Source organism: Hemiscyllium ocellatum, chromosome 16 (assembly GCF_020745735.1).
Source record: "Hemiscyllium ocellatum isolate sHemOce1 chromosome 16, sHemOce1.pat.X.cur, whole genome shotgun sequence".
Lineage (NCBI taxonomy): Eukaryota > Metazoa > Chordata > Chondrichthyes > Orectolobiformes > Hemiscylliidae > Hemiscyllium > Hemiscyllium ocellatum.
In genome coordinates, this window is record NC_083416.1 from 67,358,003 (window position 1) to 67,377,465 (window position 19,463).

Here is a 19,463-nt window from a genome sequence, read left to right on the forward strand (position 1 = left end):
CCAAAACTAGAAGGCATAGGTTTAAGGTGGGGGGCGAGGGGGGTTAGGATTTAATTAGGACCTGAAGGGCAAATTTTTCAGGCAAAGGGTGATGCTCGAGCTGCCAGAGGAAGTGGGGGAGGCAGGTACAATTACAGTTAAAAGGCATCTGGATGGACATTTGAATCAGAAGGGTTAAGAGGAGTGTTGGCCAAATGCTGGCACGTGGGACTAGGTCAGTGGGATAACAGATGCAGACGATTTGGACCGAAGGGTGTGTTTCCATGCTTTATGACTCTAATTATAAATCCAGTCTCTTCCCAGGCATCAGCAGCACCATCCCCAATTTAACTCACTCTCTGTACCAATGGTTCCTTCCTCCCTACTTCCCAGCCCAGCAGAGAGGGTCCCCACATCTCTGGCTGTACCAGCTACTGCTGATTTAGTAGTAGCAGCAGTAACAATAACACAGAGGCAGGTGAGTGTAGCATCCAAGCCAGAAGAAAGCAACATTTTCCTGGGTACAGCCACAGCAATTTGTTACACAAATATCTCTATCCTCATCTACAGATTCATGCTGAAAGCACAAGTGTGTGTGTGTGTGTGTGTGTGTACCTTGCTAATTCTCCTTACTGACCCATATTGCAACAATAGCCCTTTAGGAATGGATTAAAGAAATGTCTCATACCCATTTGAGCTCAGTAACTGAGATCAGACAAACACTGCAGTAGAAAAAGCTTAATTTGGCATTGGCAAAAGAGGCAGACAACCATTCTTAAAAAGAAACAGAAGATTTGGTATTACCACAGTTTGAAAAAGCTCAATATTTTATGTAGATTGACAGTTGCTTTATAAAACTTAGTCTCCTAGGAGAAAGTGAGGACTGCAGATGCTGGAGATCAGAGCAGAAAATGTGTCGCTGGAAAAGCACAGCAGGTCAGGCAGCATCCAAGGAGCAGGAGAATCGACATTTCAGGAATCCTGAATACATTTCCAGCAACACATTTTCAAAACTTAGTCTCCAGCAGGTGAACGTTCTTTATAAAATTTGGTATTCATATAGGCTAGGTGATAACCTCGACATATTATCGCAAGACTAGAACATAGAAAAATACAGCGCAGTACAGGCCCTTCGACCCTCGATGTTGCGCCGATCCAAGCCTACCTAACCTACACTAGCCCACTTTCCTCCATATGCCTATCCAATGCCCGTTTAAATGCCCATAAAGAGGGAGAGTCCACCATTGTTACTGGCAGGGCATTCCATGAACTCACGACTCGCTGAGTAAAGAATCTACCCCTAACGTCTGTCCTATACCTACCACCCCTTAATTTAAAGCTATGCCCCCTCGTAATATCTGACTCCATACGTGGAAAAAATCCAGAAACCCAGGAAATGTTCTCAGGACCTGGGTTTGAATCGCAGCATGGTGGAATTTGAATTCAATAATAAGCTGGAAATAAGAGTCCAATGATGACCATGAAGCCATAGTTGATTGTCAGGAAGAAACCATCACTGATGTTCTTCAGGGAAGGAAATCGGCTGTCCTTACTTGGTCTGGCCTACATGTTACTCCAGACACACAGCAACGTGGTTGACTCTTAACTGCCCACCTGGCAATTAAAGACGGGCAATAAATGCTGGTCTAGACAGTGATACCCTCATCCCATGAATGAATTTTAAAAAAAGCTGAAATAGTTCAGACAAACCAATTGTTACCAATTGGGCATTCCATCGAATAATATAAAAGTCACAAGTATCTATTTGGAATCTCTGGTTTGTGAAGTTGGTAAATGCAACTCGTTTGTGCTGCATTTTCTATTTTAATTGTAGCCAAAGTGTTAAGAGTTTAAATATTGCTAATTTGCATAAAACAGATAGCTTGTCTTTTTCTTTCCCCTTTCCTTTGCCTAGGTCTATTTTGTTCACTGTTAGAGATTATTTGAGAAATGCCCTGGAAAGTTTCTGTAGAAGAAATTCTGTGAGCCACTGCTAGCAGACTAATCCAAAATAGTTTTTGATTCAAGGATACATAGAGTCATAGAACGATGCAGCATGGAAACAGACCCTTCCATCCAACTTTTCCAGGCCGACTAGCTATCTTAATAGATTCCCATTTGCCAGCATTTGGGCCATACCCCTCTAAACCCTTCCTCTTCAAGTACCCATCCAGTAGCCTTTTAACTGCCACACCACTTCCTCTGGCAGCTCATTTCATACATTCACCATTTTCTGTGTGAAAAAAATTGCCCCTGAGGTCCCTTTTAAATCTTTCCCCTCCCACTGAAATGTATGCCGTCTACTTCTGGACTCTCCCACACCTGGGAAAAGACATTGGCTATTCACCAATGATTTTATAGATCTCTGTACGGTCACCCCTCAGCCTGCGACACTTCAGAGAAAATAGCCCCAGCCTATTCAGCCTGAGAGTTCAAACCTGGCAACATCCTTGTAAAATCTTTTCTGAACCCTTTCAAGTTTCACAACATCTGTCTTACAGCAGGGAGACCAGAATTGAATGCAGAATTCCAAAAGTGGCCTCACCAATGTTCTGTACAGCTGCAAAATGCACTAACCAATAAAGGCAAGCACAGCAAATGCCTTCTTCACTATCTTATCTACTTGCAACTCCACCTTCAAGGAACTATTAACTTCCAAGGTCTCCTTGTTCAGCAACACTCCCCAGGACCTTACCATTAAGTGTATAAGTCCTGCACTGATTTGCTTTTCCAAAATGCAGCATCTTAGATTTATTAAAATTAAACTCCATCTGCCACTCCTTGGCCCATTGGCCAATCTGATTAAGGTCCTGTTGAACTCTGAGGAACATATTTTCAAAACATTTAGCAATGAATGAACCCCCAGCTAAATAATAATATAAATTATGAATTTAAAGGTACACGATATTCTGAAATATTTAGTAAAGAACACTTAAATGCCAATTGTGCCATTAATACACTAACAAATATTCAGGTAGCTTTCTGAGATATGTAGGTGCAACACTGTATCACGGGCAGTGATTTCTTCATCTGTCATGTAAATGTAATAATGGCGTACTGAGAAGTTGAGTGATTGATGTGGCTATGGGATGGGAAGATTTGGGGATTGCTGCAAATGTGTTGCTGGTCAAAGCACAGCAGGTTAGGCATGAGATGCTGCCTAACCTGCTGTGCTTTGACCAGCAACACATTTGCAGCTGTGATCTCCAGCATCTGCAGACCTCATTTTTTACTCGAAGATTTGGGGATTGCAGCAGGCACTCTGTTTAGATATATTGCACTCATCCTGCACCACATGGGAAGCAGTATTTCATAGTCATAGAACACTACAGCATAGAAAGAGGCCCTTTTGCCTATCATGTCCATGCTGATTATCAAGTACTAATTTACTGCAATCCCATTTTCCCACAGTTGGCCCATAGTCTTGTATGAAAAGGCGCAGCAGGTCAGGCAGCATCCAAGCAGCAGGAGAATCGACGTTTCGGGCCTGAGCCCTTCTTTAGGAAGGAGGCTCAGACTTCAGGAGCCCTCCTGAAGAAAGGCTCAGGCCCGAAACATTGATTCTTCTGCTCCTTGGATGCTGCCTGACCTGCTGCGCTTTTCCAGCAACACGTTTTCAGCTCTGATCTCCAGCATCTGCAATCCTCACTTTCTCCATAGTCTTATATACAATAGTACTTAAAAGTCGTTATCAATATACTTCAATACTGTGGTGATTCCCGAGTGATTTTACTACTCTTTCGGATGGTAAATTCCAAAAATCCACCAGATTCCTCTCAATGCAACAAGTTCTCCTTAATCCCCTCTAAACTTGCTGCCTTAAATCTATTTTCTGCCTTAAGTCGGAATCTGACTGTAACTGTAAAATTTGAAAAGGAATTGAAACCTTACCTTGAATCAAATTCCCAGATTCTCCAGTTCTGATGAAGAGATGTACTAGACTCAACATGAGCTCTCTCTTTCTCTCTCCACAGATGCTGTCAGACTTAATGAGTTTCTCCAGCTTTATGTGTTTATCTCAGATGTATTAAATTACCTTTAAGTCAAGGACTTGAGGACAAAATTCAAAGCTGATACCAGTGGATGTTGATGAAGGTGTCACTTTTCAGTTGAATTATGAAATCGAGACGCTGTCAGCTGGACATAGCATACCGATGAGGGGCTGAGGCTATAAATCAGATATTACTGGGGAAAGAGATTGCAAGTCAGAAGGTCAGGGAAGAGGACAGGCTACAAATCAGATGCTCATGGGAAGGAATCAGCAGCAACCAAAAGTAACATGAGGCACTGTGATCATAATTTTTTCCTTAAATTAGAGCAAGTTATTTCATTTATCAGCACAATCAACATAGAAATTTAGCAATGGAAATGATTTCAACTTTCGGGATATAATGTTTTAATGTTTGTTTCCGATACAGAAGTTAACTCTAGTTTTAATATTGATTCTTGTGGGAATTTGTATTTTACTTAAAGTTTTAATTTTCATGAATGTGACTTTACTGTGTTTTAACTTTCTCAATTAATTACACTTGGCGAAAATAATAATTGAAGTTGTATGTCCTAATTGGATTATGAATTTGATTTTTGCACTGCACCAAAATGTTACCCTCAACATGTATATTTAATCAAAATTGATGGAGAAACTGAGCAGGACTGATAGCATCTGTGAAGAGAAAGCAGAGTTAATGTTTTGAGTCTGTGGACACTTACGTTCTGAAGAACAGTCAGTAGACTCAAAAGATTAACTTTGATTTCTCCCCACAGTTGCTGCCCGAACGTCTGAGTTTACAGCAATTTCTGTTTCACATTTCCAGCATCTGCAGATGCTTGTTTTATGTATATTTAATGCCCCATCTATAATAGAATAATCACCACTGTTCAGGAAAATAACTATACCATAGTTGAACAGCTATTAAAAATAGTCTAAGCAAAAACGGAGGTGCATTTTCTTCTGCAGTCTTTTATTAAAAACATTTTGCATTGTTTAGTTAAATTACAAAAGGTTTAGACATTGTAATTAAGTAGTTTTCCAAATTTTGTCATGTCTCATGGTTCATACCTGTAACCAACCCCTTTTTTATCAACAACTTCTGATATTTTCATATTTTTCAGGTAATGGTATTACTTTGTGTCCAGAAGCAGGTATCAGATACAAGATTCCAGCATTTGGAACAATATTCCATGAAAGAGATAATGAGACGTTATTTCCTCTAAGGGGAGGAGGAACAGAAAGAAAGTGAAAAAGGTCAACAGTATGATCTTGTCAATGCTGGATCTTTAGGTTCATTTTAGCTTATGTTGAAAATTGCCTGCATTTGTTCCAAACTACAACACTAAGTACTATTTCTGCATTGTGGAGTGACATTTATCGTCCACAGCAGTTTATCATTATTTTTTCAAAAAGTATAATACCAATGGAGTACAAAGGTTAGAGGAAAATCATCACAATCTCAGAAAAATACTAACACTACTTCTGCACTCTTGCAATTCTGAAATTTAATTGCAGCACCACAAATAGTCAGGCATTTATTACCTAAATCCTGAAGTCTCAACTTCTCCCTGAAATTGTCTACCTCTCCATCCTTCTTTATAATGCTCCTCAAAACTTCCATTTTTACAAGGTTTTTGGTGTCCTTGTATGGCTTAGGGCCAAATTATTTTGATAACCCTTCTGTGAAGCAACTTGCAATATTTTATGTTAAAGGCATAGTAAAATACACCTTGTTCTTGTGTAGGAGTTTAATTATTTCTTCTGAAGCTACTAAAGTTTAGCACTTCCTACAACACTTTCCACCCATCTGCACAAAAACAAAATAGACAGCATAAAACAGGCTCACACTAACTTAATCTGTCAGTGTGCCACAGGATTAATAGTTACGCTCTATTTAATTATTCAGCACTGGATGTATATTACAAATTCCTGATCACTCCAAGAGGCAGAAAAGTATTTCACTAATATGTCACATTATTCATGTAAAAATTCCCAATTTCTTACAGGAAATAAGAATATCTTGCAGAAGCAGTGGAAACAACCAAATAAGCAATGTTGCGGAAAAGTTGAAAACTGTACTTGAAACTATAGCTATCTAAACATTCACACCAGGGACTGTACTCTCATTGAATATTTACTTTCTTGTTCCTCCACATGTAAAAAGTCTTAAGGAATGTAAGCATATGAAAGTCGAAAATAAGCCAAAGAAAACTGCATAAGGTGAAGAAGAGAATGATGATGCAAAATAGATTCACAAAGACAGCTTTCAAGCTGAATCTTAAGAGAGGTGGATGGAGAAGTTTAGGAAGGAAATTCCAGAGCTCAGGGCCAAGGTAGCTGAAGGAAGGCTCCCAATGATGAGGGGATTTCAGAGAGCACAGGAAGCCAAGACAGAAGGAATGCAGATTTTACAAAGGATTGCAAAGTTGGATAAAGGTACAGAGATAAGGGGTGATGGCACAAAGGAATTTGACAAGAAAAGTTAGAATCATTATTTGAAACAGTTGAGCATGAGGTGATGGTGGACTTAGTGTGGGCTAGGGTAGCTGTGAGTTTCAGTGAGCTGAAGTTTATGGACGATGTGATGAAGCCATGAAGCAGTGGATTAGTCAGGGCTTAAAGTGTAATAGCGTGAACAAAGGATTTAGCAATACATTAGTTGACCCAGAAGTGCTAATGAGCCTGTTTGGAAGGTAAAGTTGGTACTTCTCACAATGGAGAGAATATGGAATCAGAGCCCAACTCCAAGTTAAAAAGGAATAATAGTTGCTGCCAGAATGCTTCAAACAAGACAGTGGAGGGAGAGGGAGATCACTAATGTTTAACTCATGGATGTTATGACGTATCCAGTAGGCATGTTAGAGCAGAGTGTTGAGAGAAGTAGTGAAGAGGGAGTGGGCATCGTCTGCATACATGTGCTGATGATGTCACCAAGGAACAGCAGGAAGATGAACATGACCTAAGAAGGTTGACTTCAGAGCTAATGATGCAGGAACATACAATGAATGAGAAGACCATTTTGCCCTCAAGCCTATGTGCAATTCAATAAGATGAGGGCTAATATGGTTGTGGTTTAAATTCCACTCTCATGTCGGTTTGCTTATAATCCATTGGAATATTGGAAGGAAAGTCACTGCTAGAGGTAAGAATGGAACCAAGCAAGAACAGTGTCACTGAGTTAAACAATAGACAGGAGGCTAGTTGTTCCAAAAGCTGCAGAACAATAATGGGATACTGCACCAATCCCAAATGTGAATTGGACGTGGCTATTTACTGTTGGACAGAAAGCTATTTGGAGAGATTCAAATACAAAGTTGATGGTAAAACCTGGTTATTAACATTGCATTCAAAGCATGGAAAGAAAACAGCTTTAAAATGGGGTAATAATTTTGATGAAAAGACAATGGCATCAGTTTTGAAGATATGCCTGAGAGAACACAATTTTAAATGTCAACTCGTAATAGATCAGGAAAAGAAGGTTGGATCAGTGGAATTAGGGTCATGGGAGCATTTTACATTTCTCTTCATTAGTACCTCATGTCTCCCAACATCCCATTTTTCCTATTTACATAGACCTGAATGGTTTTACTGTTCTTGCACATGTATGTTAGCAGCAAATTTTGATACACTTTTTTCCCCCGTGAATCATACTGAACCTTGGAATACATCACTTGTGCAATTTAAACAACATAGGTGAACCCTACTCCTTTGTTCCTAATCTATCAATTCTACATTCCAACTGTGCTACTACATCTTTCCTATCCTATAAGTTTTTTATGTTTAAACAAGCCACTCAAGGGATGTATTATCTGGTGACTTCTGAAAACTCTCATTTATTTAATTTCCAAAAGTTCTAAAGTTGTCACATGTTACTCAACCTTAACAAATTTATGCTGGATAATTTGAAGCATTTCTAAGTGCTAAGTAATTTAACCTGGAATTACAAATTTTAAGACATTGTTCATGAGTGTTATTAAACAAACTTATAGATAGTTACTAGTTTAGGCTTCTTGATCATCAATTTTAGAATAATGTAGAAACATCAAAGCTAGGAAATGCAATCTTGTATTGTAATCTCATTAAATCTACTTTAAACTCTGATTTTAATTAAGACAATAATTGGTGCAAAATGTCAACCCTCCAAAACATTGAATCCGACTGGAGCAAAATGCACTTAACAATGAGAAAGCTTTTATAATTAATCAATAATCTTTTACTTTTCTCGTATATAAGAAACATTTTTCACTTACATCAGGCCATTTCCATCATCCAACAATAAATATTTAGGGCTCATATTCTGAAGATTAAGTCTAGTGTTCTCTCCTCGCTGAAGAATTTTATCCCATAGAATCACTTGATTCAATTTCTAAGTTGTAAATTAGTGCAGAACAAAAAAAAGGAATTATCAGATTTCAACAAACTAATTAAAATAGTTGCAGGAAGGAATTTAAAGATTGCACTATAATATCAATGTAAATATGATTATAAGGCATAGAAATGTACTCTTGTGCAATACTAAAACTAACGTGGTGCCACTATTTAAGAAAGGTGGTAAGGAAAAGCCAGAAACTATAGACTGGTGAGCCTGACATCAGTGATGAGCAAGTTGTTGGAGGGAATCCTGAGGGACAGGATTTACACGTACTTGGAAAAGTAAGGACGGATTAGGGATAGTCAATGTGATTTTGTGCGTGAGAAAACATGTCTCACTAACTTGATTGAGTTTTTTGAGGAAGTAACGAAGAGGACGAAGAGACAAAGCAGTGGACGTGATCTATATGGACTTCAGCAAGGCCTTCAACAAAGTTCCTCATGGTAGACTGGTTAGTACTGTTAGATTTCATGGAATACAGGAGGACTAGCCATTTGGATACAGGACTAGTTCGAAGGTAGAAGTTAAAATCACACAACACCAGGTTATAGTCTAACAGATTTACTTGGAAGTAGTAGCTTTTGGAGGACTGCTCCTTCATCAGGTAGCTGTGGAGCAGGATCATAAGACACAGAATTTATACTAAAACAGTGTCATGCAACTGAAACAATATATTGAACAAACTTAGATTGCTGTTACATCTTTCATCTTTTAGAATGGGTTGCAGGTTTTGGTTCATTAATATATAAATCCCAGAACTTCTTTCATGTCACATTCTTGAGATAAAGTTATCTGTGTATCAAATGAGCTACCAGACAAAGTGGTGGAGGCTGGTAAAATTACAACCTTTCAAAGGCATCTGGATGGGTTTATGATTGGGAAAGGTTTATAGGGATATGGGTCAAAGGCTGGAAAATGGGACTAGATTTATTTAGGATATCTTATTGGCATGCATGAATTTGACCGAAGGGGCTGTTTTCATGCTCTATAAAAAGGAATCAGGTTGATGAAAAACATGGATAATAGGTAAAAAGATAATGCTTAAAGGAATGAATGTGGAAATTGCACATCCACATAGATGTATTTTCTAGTTTGCACAGCGTAATATCTCCACAAATTCAACTTACATTCTTTGCTGTAGCATATTCCGCAGTTAGATATAGGAAAAGCTGCTTAACATTCCAGTTGAATACTGGTGCGAGATGTAAATAAATGGTTAAAGAAAATATGGGTTCAGAATCAATTCACACAATAGAAGTTTTCTATTGCAACAACTGCTTTGATAAATTGATGATTAGCCAAATGAAAGTGATCTAAAAATACTGCATAATAACTTCTTTCTAGGGTTGTACTCCGATTTCCTTTTCTTGATCCTATTCATAGCTCTTCAGGTGCACAACATCAAACAAGCATGAGTGTTCCTGCAATCTACTTTCAAGAGAGACAGAGAACTGATAAAATTGGCACTTTAAATGGTTACAGCATTCAGTGTGAGCAATATATTACATCGTTTATATAAAATGCTTGGAAAGAACAGGTAACTTATAGTTCCCAGTCATTTTCACAACTTGCTTGGTTGCTTCACATCTTGGATCAAGAATCACACAAGTCAATTGTGTCTCCTGATTGTTTGAAAGAGCTACAAAATTTATCATTTCCCTGCTCTTTCATATTAGTTCCACAATTTTCTTTATTCACTTATTCTAAAAACATCTATTGGATGTTTTTTTCTTTAATTCATTCACAGAATGAGGGCCAGCATTAATTGCCTATCCCAGAGGGCAGTTAAGAGTCAACCACAATGCTGTGGGTCTGGAGTCACCTATAATCCAGATGAGGTAAGGATGGCAGTTTCCTCCCCTCAAGGATACTGGTGAACCAGATGGATTTTTCTGACATTTGCTGGACAATGAATTCATGGTCATCATTAGACCCTTAAATCCAGATTTTTATTGGATTCAAATTCCATTATCTGCCATGGCAGAATTCAAACCCTGGTCCCCAGAACATTACCCGAGTCTCTGGATTACTAGTCCCACAATAATATCACCATGCCATCACTTCATCCAAATTGGCACAGTTTTTTCAGGTACTGTGCACTAGGTTGCTCCTGTATTTGGATTTTCTTGTGAGGAGAGGTTCAGCGGGTTAGATTTGCACTCATTGGAATTTAGTAAAAGAAGAGGAGACCTTATTGAAACATAAGATTCTTAGGGGGCTTTACAAAGTAAATGTAGAGAGGTTGTTTCCCCTTGTCGTAACATCTAAGATCAGATGGCAAAATCGCAGAATAAGGAATCACCTAATCAAGACAGAGCTATCTCTTGATTGGTGCTAAATCTGTGGAATTCCTTACCACGGAGGGTTGAATAGGCTAATTGTTTAAATATTTAATGCCGAGACAGATTTCTAATTAAGGGACTCAATGGTTATGGGGAAAAGTCGGGAATATGGAGTTGAGGATTATCAGATTACCCTGATGTCATTGAATAGCAGAGAACACTCTGGGCAAAATGGCCTTCTGCGGCTTCAATGTCTTATGCATTCTAGTTTCTAACAACTTGGTGCAGAACAAAATGTTTTGTCTTTTCTCCTCTGGATTTCTTTGCTCCACCCATTGTTTTTTCAGATTACTGACATTTTAATTTATTTTATTATTTTTGGTATTGTGTTTTTTTTGTTTTGGTTAGCTTCAAATATTTGTTCTATGCTGTAACTGATGGGAGAAGGTGAATATTGATGCTTCTCATGTTTCAAGTTGAGTGAAGAACTCAATGGACCAAGGATTTTGCGTGTTTCTGTGTTGGTGTCAGTTGTAATCTAATTCCATGATTAGACACACCATTTTCTTTGTAACATGCAATACCAGTATGGTAGAAAGCAATGCAGATGGACTTCAGTCTTTTACCATTTAGCAATTCCAACAATCTTCTATCTAACTTGGGATAGCTGATGTCTTATTAGCCTTCAGCTTGCTTAGCACAACGATTGAATCAATTTTTTAAAAAGGATATCAACAAAAATGCTAAAATTTATGGATCCTAAATCATGGTTTCCAGTGTAGTCTTCATATATTTTTCTGAAATGGATGCAAAAAAACTTCAAAACACACGTAACATACTTCTTCTTGCCCAGTACTATGCACTTATATCCTGTATGTTTACAGCAGATGAGGCTTTACCTCATTATTTCACATACTTGATTTTTTTTTCAAAATAGCAATAAAGATATAGAAATCAAAAAGTCTTATTTTGTAGATAATAAAACAGGTAGTTTGGCAATATTCTAGTGTACACCTATTACAATTTACATAAGCAAAAGAGTAGAGGATTTTTTTTCAAAGTAGAAATCTTTCAGCATTTTGCAATATTTGCTAGACTGAACAGGCTTTAAGATTTGCACAGGCAATGGATGTTTTTGCTACTGCAAAGACGAACAGCTTTGACATGAATACCACACACTCACGTTAGCTGGTGGGTAGCAACTGGGTTGTAATTCAATCAGTTCCAATATTATGAAGTGCAGGAGCAAATTTCACATAATACCTGGCTATAAACGGACACTTAGTGTTGTATGCTAGGCCCAACGATCAAAACCATGCAGTAATATCTTTCATGCATCATGACAACCACACTGCAAGAGTAATGATGGTGACATCATTACTGTAGGGAATCTTTAGTCTCATAGGATGTAAAGTTAATGGGTGTATATTAAAAGCAAGTTTATATTTGTTTTACCATTATTACTGCACACATTGTTACAATAAATTGGGTAAATCAATGATTAAACTACTTAGTATATCAAATTGACCATAACATCTCTGTTGTTTGTAGAATAAATCATTGTGATCATCTGAAAAAAACCTATCAACTTCAACATTCACTCTCTTCACCAGTGATGCAGAGTGACAGCATGTGCATAATCCAGAAGATACACTACAGCAACTCACCCTGTCTCCTTTGACAGCACCTTCCCAAATGATGGTCTCTACCACATGAAGAACAGAGTAGGTATACCACCGCCTGCAAATCGAAGCCACTCACCATCCCAGACGTTCGACAAGGTTCCGCATGGTAGACTGGTTAGCAAGGTTAGATCACACGGTATCTGGGGGAGCTAACCAACTGGATACAAAATTGGCTTGAAGATGGGAGACAGACGGTGGTGACGGAGGGTTGCTTTTTGGACAGGAGGCTGATGACCAGTGGTGTACTGTTAGGATTGGTGTTAGATCCACTGTTTTTTGTTATTTAAATAAATGATTTGGATGTGAATATAGGAGATATGGTGACTGAGTTTTCAGATGACATCAAAATTGGTGGTGGAGTGATCAGTGAAGGAGGCTATCTCAGAGTACAATGGAACCTTGATCAGATGGGCCAATGGACCGAAGACTGGCAGATGGAGTTTAATTTAGGTAAATATGAGGTGTTGCATTTTGGTAAGGCAAACCAGGGCAGGTCTTATATTGTTAATGGTAAGATCCTTAGGACTGCCACTGAACAATGAGAGCTAGGGGTGTAGGTGCATAGTTCCTTGCAAGTGAAGTCACGGCCAGTGAAGAAGAGGTTTAGCATGCTTGCCTTCATTGGTCAGTGCCTTCAACAGTGTAGGAGTTGGGATGTCATGTTGCAACTGTACAGGACATTAGGGAGGACATGACTAGAATACTGCATTCAATTCTGGTCTCCCTGCTGTAGGAAAGATGTTGTTAAAACTTGAAAGGTTCAGAAAAGATATACAAGGATGTTGCTGGGATTGGAGGATTCCAGCTATCAGGAGAGGCTGAATAAGCTGGAGTCTTTTACCCTGGAGCGCAGGCTGAGGGGTGACCTTGATAAAGGTTTATAAAATCATGAAGGGCAAGGATAGGATGAATAGCCAAGATGTTTTATGTCGGGTAGGGGGGTCCAAAACTAGGGGCATAGCTTTAAGGTGAGAGGGAAAAGATTAAAGAGGACCTGAGGATCAACTTCAACATGCAGGGGTAGTGCACGAATGAAGTGAGCATCCAGAGGCATGTACGATTACAACATTTAAAAAGCATCTGGATGGGTACATGAATAGAAAGGGTTTAGAGGGAGATGAGCCAAATGCTGGAAAATGGGACTAGATCAGTCGAGAATATCGGGTTGGTGCAGACAATTTGGACTGAAGGGTCTATTTCTGTGTTTCCAACTCTATGACTCTATCCTGGGACAATATCAGTGATCCTTCACTGTTGCTAGGTCAAAGTTCTGGAAACACCATTGCTAAACTGCAGTGGTTCAGTTAGGCATCTTTTCAATGGATGAACAATAACTGCTGGCATAGTGACTGATGGCCACGTCCCGTCAACAAATAAAGAAATCAGGTTTTAGACACAATGCGTCATTTTCTATATAATTTTTCATAATATTTGTGATTAACGACCAATTGAGTAGCATATTTTATAAAATAACAGCATTAGAGGATTAGATGATAATGAGGAGCATAGCCAGTAAATATCAATAAAACATAAAAGTTCTGATGAAAGAAACATAACATCAAGTCCAAAATAGATTGAAGGAGAGAGGTTCAGAGGAAGATCCTTGCAAGTATCCCCTTTTGAGATAGGAAACAAAACTTATTTCTTAATCCTTCTTTGTACTATTCTACAAACTCAACAGACCAAAGAGGGAGACTTTGGTGAGTATTAATCAAAGGATTTGCATCAGCTCACTCCAAACACTCCAATGATTGACACCACTTACAATTGGATATTGCTCAAAAGGCATCAGAGCTAGAAAACTCAGTACATCAAAATAGGCAAGATTTGAAAAAAAATGGCCTGGATTTCCCAAACGACACAACATTGAAAATTGTGGGACTTCATCAGATGCATCCAAGAACTCTGGGAAGCTAAGGAAGTGACTGCTGGGCCTCTTGCTGAGATATTTGTACCATCGATAGTCACAGGTGAGGTGCTGGAAGATTGGAGGCTGGCTAACGTGGTGCCACAATTTAAAAAAGGTCATAAGGAAAAGCCAGGAACTATGGACTGGTGAGCTTAATGTCAGTGGTGGACAAGTTGTTGGAGGGAATCCTGAGGGACAGGATTTATATGTATTTGGAAAGACAAAGACTGGGATAGTCAACATGGCTTTGTGCGTGAGGAATCATGTCTCACTGGCTTGATTGAGTTTTTTGAAAAAGTAACAATAGGATTGATGAGGGCAGAGTGCTGGACATGATGTACACGGACTTCAATAAGGTGTTTGACAAGGTTCCTCATGGTAGATTGGTTAACAAGGTTACATCTCATGGAGTGCAGGGAGAACTAGCCATTTGGATACAGAACTGGCTTGAAGGTAGAAGACAGAGGGTGGTGGTGGAGGGTTGCTTTTCAAAATGGAGGCCTGTGACCAGTGGAGTGCCACAACGATCGGTGTTGGGTCCACTACTTTTTGTCATTTATATAAATGTGAACGTAAGAGGTATAATCATTAAGTTTGCAGATGACGCCAAAATTAGAGGTGCAGTGGACAATGAAAAAGGTTACTTCAGAGTACAATAGGATCTTGATCAGATAGCCAATGGGCTGAGGAGTGGCAGATGGACTTTAATTTAGATAAATATGAGGTGCTGCATTTTGAAAAGGTAAATCAGAGCAGGACTTATACACTTAATGGTAAGGTCCTGGGGAGTGTTGCTGAACAAAGAGACCTTAGAGAGCAGGTTCAAAGTTCCTTGTTACTGGAGTTGCAGGTAGATAGGGTACTGAAGAAGGCATTTGGTACACTTTCCTTTATTGGTCAGAGGATTGAGTTCAGGAGTTGGGAGGTCATGTTGTGGCTGTACAGGACATTGCTTTGGTCACTGTTGGAATATTGCATGCAATTCAGGTCTCCTTCCTATCAGAAAGATATCATGAAACTTAAAAGGGTTCAGAAAAGATTTACAAGGATGTTGCCAGGGTTGGAGGATTTGAGCTATAGGGAGGGCTGAATAGGCTGGGGCTGTTTTCCATAGAGCGTCAGAGACCGAGGGGTGACTTTATAGAGGTTTATTAAATAATGACAGGCATGGATATGGTAAATACACAAGGTCTTTTCTCTGGGGTGGCGGAGTGAAGATCGAGAGGGCGTAGGTTTAAGGTGAGAGGGGAAAAATTTAAAAGGGACCTAAGTGGCAACATCTTCATGCTGAGTGTGGTGCCTGTATGGAATAAGCTGTCAAAGGAAGTGGTGGAGGCTGGTACAATTACAACATCAAAAAGGCATCTGAATGAGTGTATGAATAGGAAGGGTTCAGAGGGAGATAGGTCAAGTGCTGACAAATGGGACTAGGTTAGGATGTCTGGTCGGCATGGGCGAATTGAATCTAAGAGTCTGTTTCCATGCTGTACATCTTTATGACTTTGTTCCTCTATGATGATTTAAATGACAATTTAAATTTAGGAAAGGAACTTAGACCATCATGGCAGAACTGACTTCCAAATATAAAATGAATCTTTGTTACAATAAATAACTAAGATGACATTAAGGTGAGGCCAATAGGACAATATTATTCAATAAAAAATCAACACAGTCTGATGCAATAGACCAGTATCCTCCCCAGCAGCAACACCACTTCACATCTTAAGTTGCTCCAACAATAAAACCACTTTATAAAACATCATTTGCCCAAATTCCCCACTGTCAAAAGTCTCAAGACAGTCAACACCACAAAGACTGATTTGGTTTTGTAGGCTCCATGTTTTCCAACACAGCCAACACTAACATTTTATACAAAGTAAAAACAAAGACTGCAGATGCTGGAAACCAGAATCTAGATTAGAGTGATGCTAGAAAAGCACAGCAGCTCAGGCAGCATCCGAGGAGCAGGAAAATTGACGTTTTGGGCAAAAGTCCTACATTTTATTCCTCTGTTGATCTCCACATTTCTCAGCACATTGTTTTCAAAATCTTCACATTCCATCTTGATATCACTCTATGATCTATTACAGACTCTTCTGATAATTAATCAATTGACAGCTCTTTCTTTTTCTATTGCTCCACTATGGACCTTAGACACCATAGCCATGTTCCTCAAATATGTCTGAAACCTCATTTCCTTGCCTGAACTCTCTTTATCCTCAATCACTTCAGATTATTTTTAAATTCAATCTTTCCTTGTGTTCAATGAAAATTAGCTTGGCATGTCCAGTCACATAAAAGACATTAAACAAATGTACCTCATTTCTCAAAGGTACAAAACAAAATATAATAGAATTTCTCCTGTCTTGAGTCAGAACAGTATTATGAATGATGACATATATGAAAGCTATCAAGTTATTAATCACTAGGATACTAAAACCTATACATCTATAACATTTTAAAGTTATGATGCAGAGATATTAAAAATTTGATTAGAGTTAGAAACTCGTACATCGATCCTCAGATAACAGTCTTCTAGATTATCAGGTTATTTAAAATGAAATCAAAACAAGTCAATTGTGTTGTGTTAAGACAAAGAAACATTCAAAAGAGAATATCCAGAAACATGTCATTTTGTCTATGCTAGCATCTCCCAACTCCCTTGATTTCACTTGACTAACACTTCATTCTGGAGAAATTCTGCAGGTCTGGCAGCATCTGTGGAGAAAGAACAGAGGTAATGTTCCAAGTCTGATATGCCTCTTTAGCACACATATCAAAACCATATTGGACTGAAACATTAACTCTTTCTGTCTCCACTGATGCTGCAGAATTGCTGAGTTGCTCCAGCACTTTGTTTTATTTCAAATTAAGCAATACTTTACTTTAATAAATATCATTTTCATTTTTTCTCCCTCATCTCCTTCCTTAGTTTCCCTTTAAAGGCATTGATGCTAGTTGCAACTCAGCTGTGGGCAAAAATGGATCAGATGGATAAAATGGGGGCAAATGTGAGATCATGCACTTTGACAAGAATAGAAGAGCTAAATGTTATTTAAATGTGGAAAAATTGCAGAAAATTACAACACTAAGGAATCTGGGGGTCCTTGTGCATACATCACAAAAAGCCAGCAGTCAAGTTCAGTAGTTAATAGGTAAGGCAAATGGAATATTGGCTTTTATTTCAAAGGGAATCAAATATTAAAAAAGGGAAGTCTTGTTAAAACTGTACAGCACATTAGTTAGATGACAGCTGGAATACTGTGAAGAGTTTTGGTCCCCTTATCTAAGGAAAGGTATAGTGGCATTGGATGTTTCCACTGTAACTTCTGGCAGACTGTTAATGGTTACAGATTTGTCTGGGTGAGTTCTGAAATTTGTGCAGAATGATTGAATGACATCTATTCCCCAATCACAACACAGCTAACAGCTTTGGAAACACATTCACCCTTGCCTTGTCATTTTATTTAATAAAGAAATCAACTTTCATTTTAAAAAAAACACACTGGTACTGAAGGCAGTCTAAAGAAGTAGGTTAGCCCCAGACATGGAGGGAATGTCTTCTGAGAGGTTGAGTGAGTTGGAAGTGTAATCATCAAAGTTTAGAAAAATAACAAGCAACCTTATTGAAACATTCATGATTCTTAGGGGAATTGACAAGGTAGTTATGGAAGGCCATTTTCCCTCCTGGGGAAGTCAAGGTCCAACGTGCACAATTTCAAAGTAAGGAGTGACCCAGTTAAGAGAAATGAGAATGTATTTCTTTGCCGAGAGGGTATTGAATTTGTGGAATTTTTTACTACAGAAAGCTGTAAAGGCAGGGTTGTTGAGTCCATTTAAGGCTGAGATTGATTCTTTTTTGGCTTACTGATTAATAGTTATGGGGAAAAGACAGGAAATTAGAATTGAGGATTGTCAGATCACCCTCAATCACATGAGTAGCACTTTAGACTTAATGATCTGAAAGGTTTTCACGAAGATCTGGAGCTTAGATTGTGAATGAGTTGGTTGGATAGCTCACTGAACTGCTGGGCAAGCTCGTCTATTATCTCAATGATCAGAATGCTCTACTTCTACTCCTAGGCCTTATGGTTTTCATCATACAGTAGCAAGTGCCCTAGTCTACCACTCCATGGTATTATTCCTGAATTAATTATTGAAGATATGCTTGTGTGGGGTTTAGGTATGGACTCTTCACAATTAGAAATATCTTCTGTCCGCCTAACCTATAAAAGTTTGAACAGCTACCTGTTCAGTCTTCTTATTCTAAAACAAAAACACCTTCCTCCCCCCAGATTTTCATCACAATTATAACCGGAATGGAACAGGCAAAGTCAGATCTCGGGCAGGGTTTCCACTGTGGGTCAGAGGGGATGGGTCCACACACACCCACCCACAGCCTGCTGCAGGATGATGATGAGCTGAGCCAGCGGCCCCTGGCTGTTGGGTACCACACTCACAGAGAGATGCCGCTCACACGGATGCTGACGGGTACCCGGGGTTGCTGGAACATTGTACTCAGGAACACCAGGAAGGTCAGCGCCGCCAACACGGTCACCGTGAAGGCCAGCAGCGAGTTAAACCGCGACATCGAGCTGTTCATCTTCCCCGCACCAGCGGCACCGTCTAACAGATACATCTGGCTGCTGTCCTCCTTCCCCAAACACAGCCAGCTCACAAAGCAGTCCGACCCACCCACTGCAACTCGGAATAAAGGTTCCCTGCCCCTCCTTCAACAATACCCCATTCTGTCTTTGTCTGAAACTTGTGTCTTTGTCTGAAACTTGTGTCTCGCACCTGACTTTCCATTCTCTGTCAACTCTTATCAAACTGACAAATGATGTACCACAGAAGAGATAGGATATTGATTCAGGTATCTATTCAATTGCACACTGAGGATTGGTGCCCCAGGAATGCTGCATGTCAACCTTACCCTTCTTCACAAAATGAGAAGAATCGCCCATTTCAACATGCCGAAGATTCCCACCCCTTTCTAAAATAAAAGAACAAATAACTTTCCACGCTAACGTTTGCTCATTAATTTAATCTTGATCCACTGACAGCATTCCTTTCTGGAAGGGGACGCATTCTATGAAGTTTAAGAAACGTGAGATGAAAGTAGCAAACTAAGACAATATCGAAATGTGTAGCTGTTTGTTTTCCTCCCCCGCAGAAACACACAAACACGGCCTCAGGTCAGAAGCACAAACGAAAATAAATAGTACTGGATGTGAGCAAGACTCAA

General features: G+C 39.1%; 1 protein-coding gene across 1 annotated transcript; it reads right to left on the minus strand.

Annotated features, from left to right (window-relative positions):
* Window positions 1–5,059: 5,059 nt before the first annotated feature.
* LOC132823084 (signal peptidase complex subunit 3-like) lies at window positions 5,060–18,821 on the minus strand. Its single transcript, XM_060836623.1, has 5 exons — window positions 18,679–18,821; window positions 11,357–11,421; window positions 9,470–9,546; window positions 8,221–8,336; window positions 5,060–5,189 (listed from the first exon to the last, which is right to left on the minus strand). The coding sequence occupies exons 1-5, from the start codon at window positions 18,819–18,821 to the stop codon at window positions 5,060–5,062; spliced, it is 531 nt and encodes a 176-aa protein (XP_060692606.1).
* Between the last annotated feature and the right edge of the window lie 642 nt (window positions 18,822–19,463).

Bases quoted from the DNA above. Each gene is read 5' to 3' on its own strand.
- LOC132823084 (XM_060836623.1), bottom strand. From the start codon at position 18,821: ATGAACAGCTCGATGTCGCGGTTTAACTCGCTGCTGGCCTTCACGGTG. The intron at 9,547-11,356 runs ATATCCTTTTTA...CCATTTATTTAC, and splicing joins AAATTTTAGCATTTTTGTTG to ATCTCGCACCAGTATTCAAC. The intron at 5,190-8,220 runs GTAAGTGAAAAA...TCCTCCCCTTAG, and splicing joins GATGATGGAAATGGCCTGAT to AGGAAATAACGTCTCATTAT.